Source organism: Syzygium oleosum, unplaced genomic scaffold (genome assembly GCF_021117445.2).
Source record: "Syzygium oleosum isolate NSW1041296 unplaced genomic scaffold, Sole_v2.1 Sole_v2.01, whole genome shotgun sequence".
NCBI lineage: Eukaryota > Viridiplantae > Streptophyta > Magnoliopsida > Myrtales > Myrtaceae > Syzygium > Syzygium oleosum.
Window position 1 is genome coordinate 38837688 of NW_026607485.1, and position 13541 is coordinate 38851228.

General features: G+C 40.4%; 2 protein-coding genes across 2 annotated transcripts in view; both read left to right on the top strand.

Moving 5' to 3' along the window:
• LOC115679635 (uncharacterized) overlaps nucleotides 1-13541 on the top strand; it is a 92307-nt gene that overhangs the window by 70295 nt on the left and 8471 nt on the right. The gene's annotated exons all lie outside the window — the stretch shown is intronic.
• On the top strand, nucleotides 2300-5040 carry LOC115681769 (UDP-glycosyltransferase 74E2-like). The gene is made up of 2 exons (XM_030605839.2): nucleotides 2300-3074; nucleotides 4207-5040. Exons 1-2 carry the CDS (start codon nucleotides 2394-2396, stop codon nucleotides 4945-4947), a joined length of 1422 nt encoding a protein of 473 aa, XP_030461699.1. The 5' UTR covers nucleotides 2300-2393; the 3' UTR covers nucleotides 4948-5040.

A 13541-nucleotide genomic window follows, 5' to 3' on the forward strand; every position in this document is an offset into this window, starting at 1 on the left:
ACACAAATAAAATCAACATCAAAGACGGGGGGTGGGTTGGGGGGGGGTGTTTAGGCTCAAACCCTCCTCACAGTTGAAGGTTGAAGGAGACGATGAGAGGAGCAAGAGGGAGAGAAAAAAACTTTTCGGCTTTGGATAGAGATTAAATACGTGATTAGTCTTACCAAAATTTTTTTTTTTTTAACTTACCAAAAAAAAAAACGTGATTAGTTGTTATCCATTACAAAAAGTGTCGTAACTTTCCCAACTTGCAATATAGTTGGAAACTTATTTGGTAATTCTAACCCTTTTATCAAATTACCAATTCTTTTTATATACATAATTTGCAAATTAGCAACTTTTTACTAACTTACCAATGCTTTTGAGTATTTAAATTGCACAAATGATGATCTAGCTACATCGCAGATTGGACTATTTCTTTTTCTCACCGGCATTAAAACCAAAATCATATTCATTTCCCTATTCTTGCCGTCTCCATGCTTAACCTTAGACTACCAAGCTACATACAAAATCCAACTTGACGACTTTGAGAATGACTTGTTTTTTTGTTTGTTTTTCTTTATTAATTTTCTTGTGTTTCTAAGATTGACAAAGAGAACATGGACAAGGTACGTAGTTATAAGTAATCACCACACGTTTGGACCATCCTATTCAATGCATCACGTGGAAAATTCGAAGCTCTCTTTTTGATTTGCAGAAAACTTCCCCTTTTGCTTCGATAAGCAGTGACGTCAATTTTGCATCTGTCGTTGCCAGCTCATGTTTTTTGTGCTGCCTTGCCTCCTTCTGGAATTTATGGTCTCTCTTTGTTGGGACCTACTTGGAGGAACATCCTGCAAATTTAATAAACTTGTTAAAAATGTTAACGAAATTTAGATAGGTAACCTTTAATTACTAAGCGAGAAACCCTCAATATGATTTTAATTGTTGTTCACCTATATCCTCCCATCTTCATTGAAGTGATTGCTAGAAAGTCCAATCCAAGGGATTGCACTGGCTCTGATACATGTTAGAAAGTGCAACCTAAAAGTTTGAACTAATAAGTGGAGGGATACCACGTGAATATAAAGAGCTTATAAGACTTAAAGTCAAGCGATGTAGGATAATATTTTAACAGTGATTAATAATGTAATTATTTGGAGACAACTACAAATATACAAGGCGTGTAGTTTTTACAGAATTGAGCAACAGACAATTTGGAAATTGGCAAGTAGCTCGGATGGCGCCTCTTTAGATGGCATATACTAATGTTTCATAGCCGCACATTGTTCAGCAAAAGTTATGGAAACCCTACCAGATAATGGATGAAAGAGCTATATGCTTAACTTATATAATGGTCGATAAGACAAGTGAATTGCAAGAATGATTACGTTTTACGTTTCTTCGTCATTGGAAAAATGAAACATTAACCTTTCGCTGTATATCTCACTTGCTTTATGTGAATGAGTCGCTCACCACTAGCTTGTCTGAGGCATTCTGTCCCCACTAATGGCCTGACCAGATGTGGCAAGACTCGCGCCCGAGGTTGCGTGAACGAATTGAGAATCATATATCCGAATAATTACGTGGTTGACTAGAATATATGATATACTTGATTGTCATGTGCTTTTGCATGAAATTAAATCTAAATAGGTACACGTTAAAACGACTCTGAGCAGTTGGTCTCCTTCATGTGTTTTCCTAAGCGTGTAAAAAAGGACTTGATTCGTGTTCATTAACTAGACTTAGTCACTTCACTTATGTGTATAAGCATTATATATGGATAAGATAGTGGAAGTTCGAAGCTGTATAACAGGTAATAGGAAAACACATGAAGGAGACCAGCTTCACAGAGTCCGATAACGATTTTGCCTGGCGAATTTTCATAGGATTTGTGACGAAAGAGGAGGACTAGTCGGGTTATTATAAAATTCCATTCTAGGGTTTTGACATAAATATATATGTTCGCTTTTGCAATATTTCAAAATGAGTGAGATTTGATTGTGTATTCAACACTAAGGGTTTTCTAGAGGCTTTTCAAATTAGTCTAGATAATTTTTTGCGCTTCATCATTCGCGCTCGTGAAAGTAGGTAGGCCAGTGGCCAGTTTTCTTGCTTTCTCAATTTTACTTTTTGCTTGTAATTTTGTGGCTTTTGCTAGCTATTAGACGCACTAGGAGCTCACCCGGAGACAGTACTACTACGACGAGTGATTCAAATTAAATGAAAGTACGAGTTGGGTTTGAGTGATGAACACTCATCCAATCCGTATAACTACCATTCAAACGATTCAGCTGATTGATGTTTGTGCGCAATATCTGGTTCTATATATTCAGTGAAATGCTTCCCGATATGAGTATCAACCTCTCTCTCCCATTCCATCTGCTTCTGAAAGAGTTGAAGCTCCACAAGAAATGGAGGAACAGAAAAATGAGAGGATCCTCAAACTAACCCATGTTCTTGTTCTCACTTACCCAGTACAAGGTCACATAAACCCGATGGTCGAGTTCTCGAAACGCTTAGCCTCTAAGGGTCTCAACGTTGCCTTCATAGTCCCTATCTCCGAACCTTCCAAGTCCCTCCATTCGATAAACCACGCAACGAGTTCGATCAAGATTGAGCAGATATCTGACGGGTTCGAGGGCGTGGACACCGACGAGCTGAGCCTGGATGTCTACTTCGAACTTTTCAAAGTTTCGGTCATAAAGAGCCTGACCAATTTCATCGAACAACATCAATCTTCTCAAGATAATCCAGCAAAAGTTCTTGTGTATGACTCGGTCATGCCTTGGGCTCTTGACTTAGCGATACAACACGGCATGCACGGAGCTTCGTTCTTCACTCAGTCTTGCGTGGTTAGCGCCATTTACTGGGTTCACCGAGGAACGGTAAAGCTTCCTCTGGAAGATTCACAAGGACAAGGGCATGTTTCTGTTCCTCCAGTCATGTCAAATCTGAGTTTGAACGATCTTCCTTCATTCGTGGCCGATGTTGATGCATATCCTGCGCTTGTGAAACTCGTGCTGGACCAGTTCTCCAACGTGATGAGAGCAAAGTGGCTCTTGTTTAATACCTTCACTGAGCTCGAGCTCGAGGTTAGTTCCACCCCCATTGAAATCCCCTCATATGAAAGAACAGTAGGTAGACGATGATACTATAAATGATGTGATGGATAAAACCAATTACAGTCCAAAAACTGTACGAGAGCTCGACTAGGTGTGGATCCTATTATTTCTTGATACATGGTTAAACTTTCACTAAGCCTACATAATAACTTTTCCAAGAGAAACAAAAGGAATTTTACAAAGTAGGGTGATAGACACTTGTTATAGGGTTGAATGAGGATTGAGACAGGAGTGCTGAATTCCTCAAAGAATGGTAGATAGAATGATGGAATAAACTGATTCTTCCACTTGCGCGATGGATTTATTGCATCATATACATGTTCGATAAATGTGTAGGTGGTGAAGTGGTTGGACAAGAAAATGGAAAAGATACAGATTTAACTAAAAGAAAACACGAAATGCAAAAGCTTGATAATTTATCTATATAAAAAATTAGGAATAACATGTAAATTATATAAGTACAAAATCTATTGATAAATTAGTATCGTTTTTAAATATTTTTATGAAAACACTTAAAACTTAATATAGTAGGATTATCGACATGATACAACTCTATTGAGGTTATACTTTTACTATTATAGAAATCATAAGTTAAAATATACTTAAATTGAACTATTCTAGTATTCATAATGACCAAAAAGGCAAAAAAGATAATAAAAAGTTAGCATTTTTTTATTTAGGAGATTGATGGAAATGAGAAGATATTCTAAACTATGGATAATAGTGTAATTATAAAAATTTGTGGATACTACCGAAGGACCGACTTGAATTTGTTGTGGAAAGTTGAGGGGCTAGATTAAACACATTGAATTTTTAGGAAATAGATTGCACATTTGACAATCATTTAAGGACTGGTAGTCCCGTGTTTGGTTAAACAAAAAGACAATATTGAACATAAGGCCAAATTGTAAGGATTATTCGTCTCATTTTCCCTTTTACAAAGTAGAGTAATAGACACTTGTTAGAGGGTTGGAACTATGATTGTGATAGGAGTGATAAATTCTTCTAAGAATGGTAGATAGAACGATAGAAATTAAATTGATTCTTGAATGTGCAGGCGATTGATTTATTGCATTGCATATATGTTTCCTGAAATGTGTAGGTGATAAAGTGGATGGGGAGTCAATGGCCAGCGCTCACTGTAGGACCAACGATCCCATCTATGTACTTGGACAAGAGAATCGGAGACGACAAAGATTACGGGCTCAGCCTCTTCAAACCCAACGATGCCGAGACATGCATCAAGTGGCTCGACTCGAAGGACGCCGACTCAGTCGTTTACATATCATTTGGAAGCTTGGCTTCCCTTGGAGAAGAGCAAATGGAGGAAATAGCAATCGGACTCAAGAGAATGAAGAGCAACTTCCTGTGGGTGGTGAGAGAGTCTGAAGAGAAGAAGCTCCCTTGCAATTTCATGCAAGATATGGAGTTACTAGATGATAAGGGTTTGGTGGTGAAGTGGTGCAATCAACTCCAAGTGCTGAGCCACGGGTCGGTGGGTTGCTTCATGACTCACTGCGGGTGGAACTCGACTATGGAAGGGGTGAGCTTGGGTGTCCCGATGGTGGTGATGCCTCAGTGGACGGACCAGCCAACAAATGCGGCGTTCATCGCGGAGGTGTGGAAGGTCGGTCTTAGGGTCAAGGCAAACGAGAAAGGGATTGTGACCGGCGAAGAAATTGAAAGTTGCGTAAACGAGGTCATGCGTGGAGAGAGAGGGAAAGAGATCAAAGAAAATTCGTTGAAGTGGAGAGAGAGGGCGAGAATCGCTATGAAAGAAGGTGGGAGCTCTGAGAACAACATCAGAGATTTCACGAAAAACATAATTGAGATGTATAAGTAGAAGTGCTTCATTCATGATTAATTAGGTATCATTTGCAAATGGAATTCACTCCAGTTCATATATAAATAAAGATGATTGCTTTAGTAATGATAATTATATGATCATGCAAATTATATACACCAATCATAAAGATGAGCTTAGCTTAATTTGTTGAAAAGGTAATAATCACAAACGTGTGGCAGCACTATGAAAACGCCAAATAAAAAGCCAATGAAATATGAAGGTAGATTAGCCTTTGAGATAGATAGGTGGCTCGTATGATATCAGGTGCGCAAACAAGAAGAGTTGTTCTTATAACCGTCACGAACTGCTCATAGACAGAATCTGATGACCTAGTGGAAATAAATACTACAAGGTATGAAGTTTGATGGTCTGAAAGACCAAATATTGATCCAAACCAAGTCAGATAGGTCTTCGTTGTATTGAAAGACCAGCTTTGACTTTACATGGAAACTAGAATCACTAATGAGACTATCCAGAAAAGTTCAATGTCTTGCATCTTCCGACCGACTTCCGTTTCTTACAATGTCTTGCAGCAGAAGTTTCCCATCTGCCCAAATTGCGCCGACAAGTTTTATTTATTTTCAAGGATTTAGTGACTCTTGGACCATCCACAATAGACATAAACCAGAGAGGTCACATTATTCAAAGGCAAAGCAAACACTTCAGTGGAAACAAGAAATGGCATCTTCAGCCGGATCTTCAGCTGACAAAGCTTTTGCACCGATGTTTCCGATCACTTCGTCTGGAAGTGATGATACGCTAGCTCTAACAGCTTCTTCAAGAGTTAACATTCTGGAAACACTGAAGGCTCTGCATCCAAGAGGTAATGAACATTAGTATGAGCATCTCATATTTCAATATCTCAAGAGAGTCATGAAACATACATAGCGTTAGCCCCACAAGAGCGGTTTCCATAATCTCAGAGTCCATGCATGACACAAAACAAACAGGCAAGGGGTGGCGGTTTGGAATAAAATGCTACTCCACCATAAGGACATCAAATGAGACACAAACCGATGAGACATAACTTACCTGGAAAAGATCAAAAGAGAAGATGGCAATGACTGATTGAGAGACAAATCCAACCAGTCATTAAGCTGCAGAACAAGTCAGTCGTCACACTTTAAGATTTCTGGATTGACTTTGATATAATTAATAAACTCGACGTCCTTGTCAAGAGGATGACACAAGGATAAAAGGCAGAGTGAGTTTTCTTCTATTTCAATTCAGCAAGAGAGATAACTCAATACATTTTACAATAAAAATTTGTCTTTTCCCGCCAGATCACTACGCATTTCAATTGCACAATGACATGAATCCATTTATTGCAAGCATCCGATCCACTAATTACACTAAGAAGAGAACCTGTTGACGCATTTCTTCCACCGAGAGAAGTCCAAGCATGCCCCTCTCTCTACAATCTTTGCGAAGTTCAGCTTCCAAAAGAGACTCTATGCCCTCCGCTTGGATTAATCTGTCGTCTTCCTTAATCCTGACAACACAAGGAAAACAGACCATAATAACATGCATCATGACCTCTTTTCTGCATCTAACTGCTGGTATGGAGAGGTCAATCACCCTGAATTCTCCACTAATCCTTTTCTTCATGTGTGAATTTACGACACTAGAATTGCATGGTCGAGAAGAAAGCTCTCGATATTATCCATATAGACTTCCTCCCATATGCAACACATCAAAATGAAATGTTTTCTTTCCTTTTCCCACCTCTCCTATCAAATATTAGTAGAGGCAACGGAAGAGTTAATTTGAGAGTTCATAAACTATCTCCTTGAATGAAGATGGAATGAAAAAGTAACAGAAATAAAACAGCTATAAAAGTTTGAACCATCATTGGAGAGCAACCTTAACAAGAGTCACAAACCACGACGTGGAGGAATATAAAAGAACAAATTAAGATGACATGAATCCCATATAAAGCAGGTTATGCCGATCCAAAATTTTAAGCTATTGGGTGTTATAAGACCTTGAGAAACCCATAAACAAGGAAGAACCACCAGCAAAATGAGATATTAGATGGGGCATTGATAACTAAGACTCGAGTCTGATGCAACGGGCCACGAAGCATCCGGAAGCCGAGTCGTAACGCGTTTCAAGCTAGAGCTACTAATGCACCTAGGGGACCGGCGGACCCATTACGCGACTAGACGAACCGACGGGCTCGAAGTCAACGATCTCGGATTGAGCTCAAATTTGGTCGGCTGAAGCGAAACGGCATGCTGATCAATACACACAGCCATTGGCTGTGATTAATGATTGATTTTCGTGATTCGAGGTCGTTTAGATAGGTTTTTCTATTATTTTAGTATTTTTTATGGGTTAATTTAGTAAAGGGCAGTTTCGTAATTTTGCGTTTTGATGTTTATTAATCCTAGTAGGGTTAGGTTTGGGGATATATAAGCTTGTTTTAGGGTTTCGTTTGAGCAGACTTTGGATATTTTGATTGTTAATCGATTGAGAGAACAGTTTGTTCCTCGTTATCATTTCGATTTTTCTGTTTAGCCTAATTTCTTTTGCGCTTCGGCATCAATTGGTATCAGAGCATAGGTTACCTAAATCAATGGCTGAACATAATCGAGGTGGTCGAAGACAGCATGCTCGTGGAGGCTGGGGGCGTGGAGTCGTTCCTGATGCAGATGAATAGCCGCGTCTGAGAGACCTGCGAGATATAGAAATTCAGGAACAAAGAAGGCGAATCCAGGATTTGGAGCGACGTCTTGCGGAGGCAGGGCTTGACGCTCAATCCGAAGGAGAAGCAAAATCTGAGGATCCATCCGATGATGAAGAGGAGGACGTAAACCCTTTCGGGGTTCTGAACCAGGGGCGGAATCGAGGAGTACGACTTCGAAATCAACGCTCTTCTCAAAATTTAAGGATGAAGATCGAGATTCCCGAGTTTAATGATAAGGTTCATCCTGATGAGTTTATTGATTGGTTACATACGGTAGAATGGATTTTTTTTTATCTTAAAGACCTAACTGGGGGGCAAAAAGTGAAGTTAGTGGCTATTAGGCTGCGAAAACATGCTTCGATTTGGTGGGAACGCGTGAAAAAGCAACGCGCTAGAGAGGGGAAGCCGAAGGTGGATCGCTGGGGAAGATGAAAAAGTTATTGCAAAAATTTTTTTTGCCTACCCATTATAAGCAAGGGGCGTTTATCGAGTATCATAACGTCAAGTAAGGTGATAAAATAGTTGAGAAATTTACAGAGGATTTTGATCGCTTGCGGATGAGTTGTGATGTGGCGGAGGAAGACGAGCAGACGATTGCTCGATATCTGGTAGGGCTGCGATATGAGATCTCTGATGTTGTCCAATTACAGCAGTATTGGATATATGAGGATGTGTGCAGACTAGCCCTAAAGGTGGAGGGGCAGTTTAAAAGAAAGAGCAGTAAGTCCAAGTGGTCTAGCAGCGGTTCTAAGTGGTCAGGCAGCAGTTCCAAGTGGTCAGATAAAGAGTCCCGAGGGAAAGCAGGGAGTTATTCAGCCCCCGCGGCAATTAAGGGGGCTAGTTCAAAATCTGCAATAAAAGGAGAGCAGGGTAGTGCTGGATCTAGCAGGGGAGGAGCTGCGGGCAAGCGATGTTTCAAGTGTCAAGGACTCGGGCATTTTGCTGCTGATTGTCCGAACCGACAGTTTGTGACACTTGTAGATAATCCAACTTTTGATGAAGACCCAACTTATGATGAATCTGATGGAGAGCAAGAAGATGCGGATCCAAATCAGAAGGACATTGTCTATGCCGATTCTGGTGAATCTTTAGTTGTGCGTCGGGTTTTAAATATTGCTAAGGTAAATGATGAATCGTGGCTCAGGCATAATATCTTTCATACTAAGTGTACTAGTGGGGGAAATGTGTGTAGTATGATAATTGATGGGGGAAGTTGCGAGAATGTGATATCCACCACTATGGTAGAAAAGTTGGGTTTGAAAACTGTCGAATATCCTCAATCATATAAGCTGTCATGGCTTAGGAAAGGGAATGAGGTAAAAGTGAGCAAGAGGTGTTTCGTGCATTTCTCGATTGGGAAGAAATATACTAATGAAGTGTGGGGTGACGTAGTTCCAATGGATACTTGTCATATTCTGTTAGGAAGACCTTGGCAGTTTGATAGTAAAACACAGCATGACAGATTCAAAAATACGTACACCTTCAAGAAGGATGGTTGGACCATTACTCTAGGTCCTTCATATTTGAGAAAAGAAGGGAAAAGTAATTTGCTTTCCAAATCAAAGTTCCAGAAGGAGACGGTGAATGCCCAGAGCTTTTTGTCGTTGTAGTCATGGAGCAGAATCTTGATAGTCCAGAAATTTCAACTCAAGTTCTGCCTATACTTGAGAAGTTTGCTGATGTCGTACCAGAAGAATTGCCACCTGAATTGCCACCCATGAGGGACATTCAGCATTGTATAGATCTCGTTCCAGGAGCTGCTATTCCTAATAAGGCAGCTTACAGAATGAATCCTAAGGAGCATGAGGAGATGCAGAGGCAAGTGCAAGAACTATTAGAAAAGGGTGCAATTCGAGAGAGCTTGAGCCCTTGTGCAGTGCCAGCTTTGTTAGTTCCTAAGAAAGACGGGTCGTGGAGAATGTGTGTGGATAGCAGAGCTGTCAACAAGATCATGATCAGGTATCGCTTTCCTATCCTAAGATTTGATGATTTAATTGATCAGCTATACGGAGCGACTATCTTTTCGAAGATAGACTTGAGGAGTGGATATCATCAGATTAGGGTGCGTCCTGGAGATTAGTGGAAGACCACTTTTCAAACTCGAGATGGTCTGTATGAGTGGATGGTGATGCCTTTCGGGTTATCTAACGCGTCGAGTACCTTTATGAGACTGATGAATCATGTGTTTCGTCCTTTTATTAGCCAGTTTGTCGTCATATATTTCGATGATATTTTGGTTTATAGTGCATCGACTGATCAACACTTGAAGCATTTGAGAAGGGTGTTCGAGACATTGAGGGAGCATAAATTATATGCTAATACCAAGAAGTGTCACTTCCTGACTGATCGTGTGACCTTTTTGGGATATATAGTAACCAAGGAGGGCATTCAGATGGACCCAGCTAAGGTTGAGGCTATTACAAATTGGGAGATTCCGAAAAATATTCATGAGGTACGTAGCTTTCATGAGCTTTCGTCTTTTTATAGGAGATTTGTTCGGGATTTCAGTACTATTATTGCACCTCTGACGGATTGTCTGAGAGGAAGTAAATTTGTGTGGACTAAGGAAGCAGAAACTGCCTTTCAATTATTAAAGAAGAAGGTGACTGAAGCACCTGTTCTCGTACTTCCTGACTTTAATGAGATTTTTGAGGTGCATTGTGATTCTTCAGATGTTGGTATTGGGGGTGTCCTGAGTAAAAAATGTAAACCTGTAGCATTCTTTAGTGAGAAGTTGAATGAGGCAAAAAGGAAGTATTCAACTTATGATAAAGAATTTTATGCTATTGTAAGGAGTTTGAAGCATTGGAGGCACTATCTTATTTCGAAAGAGTTTATCTTATTTTCTGATCATGAAGCCTTGAAATACATCAATGGGCAGCACAAATTGAACGCAAGGCATGTGAAGTGGGTGGAGTTCCTTCAAGTTTTCAGTTTTTCCATCAAGCATAAAGCGGGAGTGCTAAATAGTGTGGCAAATGCATTGAGCAGAAAACACTCTTTGCTGTCTACAATGCAGGTAAAAGTTCTAGGCTTTGATACTTTTAAGATTTATATGTTGATGATCCTCATTTTGGGGATATCTGGAGGAAGAGCAAAACGGAGCATTTTCAGCAATTTCAGATCGTTGAGGGTTACCTATTTAAAGGTAACAGATTGTGCGTTTCCCAATGTTTTTTTAGGGAATCTATTATTATTGAGGGACATGCAGGTGGTTTAGCTGGGCACTTTGGCGTGGATAAGACGAAGGCCTTGTTGAGTGAACATTTTTATTGGCCTCGGATGGAGAGTGACGTGACGCGTTTTATAGAGAGGTGCAGGGTATGTCATGTGGCAAAGACCAAGAGTACTAATGCTGGATTGTATATGCCTCTACCTATTCCAGTTGCACCGTGGGAGGATGTCAGTCTTGACTTTGTCTTGGGTTTGCCAAGAACGCAGCGAAGTAAGGATTCAATAATGGTGGTTGTCGATAGGTTCTCGAAGATGGCCCACTTTGTCCCGTGTAGCAAGTCCTATGATGCTTTACAAGTTGCTCGATTGTTTCTGCAGGAGATTGTTAAGTTGCATGGAATTCCTAAGTCCATAACCTCAAATTGTGATGTGAAGTTTGTGAGTCACTTCTGGCGCACTCTTTTGAGGTACATGGGCACAAGTTTGAAGTTTAGTTCCTCTCATCATCCTCAGACTGATGGTCAGATAGAAGTTGTCAATCGAAGCTTAGGGAATTTGTTGCGGAATTTGATTGGAGATAATCCGCGACAATGGGACTTAGCATTGCCTCAGGCAGAATTTGCATATAACAGATCTGAGAACCGAACTACAGGCAAGACTCCTTTTGAGGTGGTTTATAGGCGTAATCCAATTACTCCATTGGATCTCACACCGATACCAGTTCTCAAGCAATTTAGTTCGGAAGCTGAAGAACATGCAAAACATATCAAAGAGCTGCATTCCCAGGTCCATAATCATATCAACAGGCAGAACATGAAGTATAAGCAGCGCGTGGATATATGCAGGAAAAGAGTCGTCTTCAAGGAAGGTGATCTAGTTTGGATTCACCTTAGGAAAGAATGATTTCCAGCGGGTAGGTTTGGCAAGCTTCAACCTAGAGCTGATGGACCCTTCAGAGTTTTGGAATGAATTAGTGACAATGCTTACAAGATCGATCTGCTGGGTAAGTATAATGTATCCAGAACTTTTAATGTAGCAGATTTGTCACCTTACTACGCTGAAGAGGAAGAAGATCCTGAAGAGATTGACGATAATGAAGACGAAGCAGATTCGAGGATGAATCTTTCTCTAGCAGGGGAGGATGATGCACCTAGGGGACCAGCGGACCCGTTACGCGATAAGACAAACCGACGAGCTCAAAGTCAACGATCTCGGATTGAGCTCAAATTTAATCGACTGAAGTGAAACGGTGTGCTGATCAATACACATAGTCGTTGACTGTGAATAACGATGGATTTTCACGATTCGGAGTCGTTTAGATGGGTTTTTCTATTATTTTAGTATTTTTTATGGGTTAATTTAGTAAAGGGCAGTTTCATAATTTTGCGTTTTGATGTTTATTAATCCTAGTAGGGTTAGGTTTGGGGATATATAAACTTGTTTTAGGGTTTCGTTTGAGCAGACTTTGGATATTTTTATTATTAATCGATTGATAAAACAGTTTGTTCCTCGTTATCGTTTCGATTCTTCTGTTTAGCCTAATTTCTTTCGCGCTTCGGCATCAACTACTGCTGAAGAATCTATATATAAGGCGTACTTTAAACAGAGATACAAAGAAGGAAATGCCAAGGAAAGATGAGAGAGAGCGAGAGAGACGAAGCTTACCTCATGGTTGACCCGAAATGAAAATAAAAAAAGCTTACCTAATGACCCGAAATAAAAATAAAAAAAGCTTACCTAATGATTGACGAGTTGTTGAAATTCATTGGCATGATCGTGTGTGCTAGAGAGAGAGAGAGAGAGAGAGAGAGAGAGAGAGAGAGAGAGAGAGAGAGAGAGAGAGAGAGAGAGAGAGAGAGGAGTCAAGTGATGAATCGTAGTCACCGATAGGGCTCCAGAGGCGATGGCGGAGGCGGAAGCGAAGACAGAGGCAGAGGCGGAGGCGGAGATGGAGACGGAGACGGCTCGAATAATAGCAACTGCAACTGGCGAGGCTCTTGGGAGAGGCAGAGGCAATGGGGGATTCTATATATAAGGCGTACTTTAAACGGAGGTACGAGGAGAAAGAGAGAGTCTCTTCAGTGTTCTTCCACATGAGAGCAGGTAAAATTGAAATTTGAAAAAGAGGAGAGAGAGAGAATTTGAAGTGGGATTTTAATTTTTAGCATTTATTATTGCTCAGTCCTTTTCTACTCTCGAAAAGAGAGAAAAGAAAGCTTTTTTAATTTTCTATTTTCCAGCCAAGCCATATCAGAGTCGGCTTTTGGATGGAGCATGGACGTCACATAAGTCGATGACGTAGTGGCTAGTAACCACTGCATATTTTCTCTGACAATTAGATTAAACTAAATTATTTGATTTTATCTTTTGTTGACTTGAATTAAAAATATTTCATTTCTTGCACTAGGCCAATAAGTCTAGTTCTATATCATAAGTCCGATTGAAGATTGTAATTTGATTGAAGCTCTCGAGAAGGATATTTTGATTGGGCCGGGCTCTGTTTATGGACCGAATCAAGTCTGCCAGATCGGAGCTGAACCCGGAAAGGAGGAAACCCTACTTCTTCCCCATGCCTGCGCTTCTCTATATAAATCTCGCAGATATGGGTGAGCACTACTGCGCTGCGCATAGGATGACCGTCATTCGCTTGTACGTTCTTGAATTTCTCTGTCTCTTCTTCTTCTTTGTTCAGTTTCAGACTTATCGTGCGAGTCATGATGCCTCTTGC

Coding starts and splice junctions, on each gene's coding strand:
- LOC115681769 (XM_030605839.2), top strand. CDS start 2,394: ATGGAGGAACAGAAAAATGAGAGGATCCTCAAACTAACCCATGTTCTT. Junction 3,075..4,206: donor TCACTGAGCTCGAGCTCGAG/GTTAGTTCCACC, acceptor TGAAATGTGTAG/GTGATAAAGTGGATGGGGAG.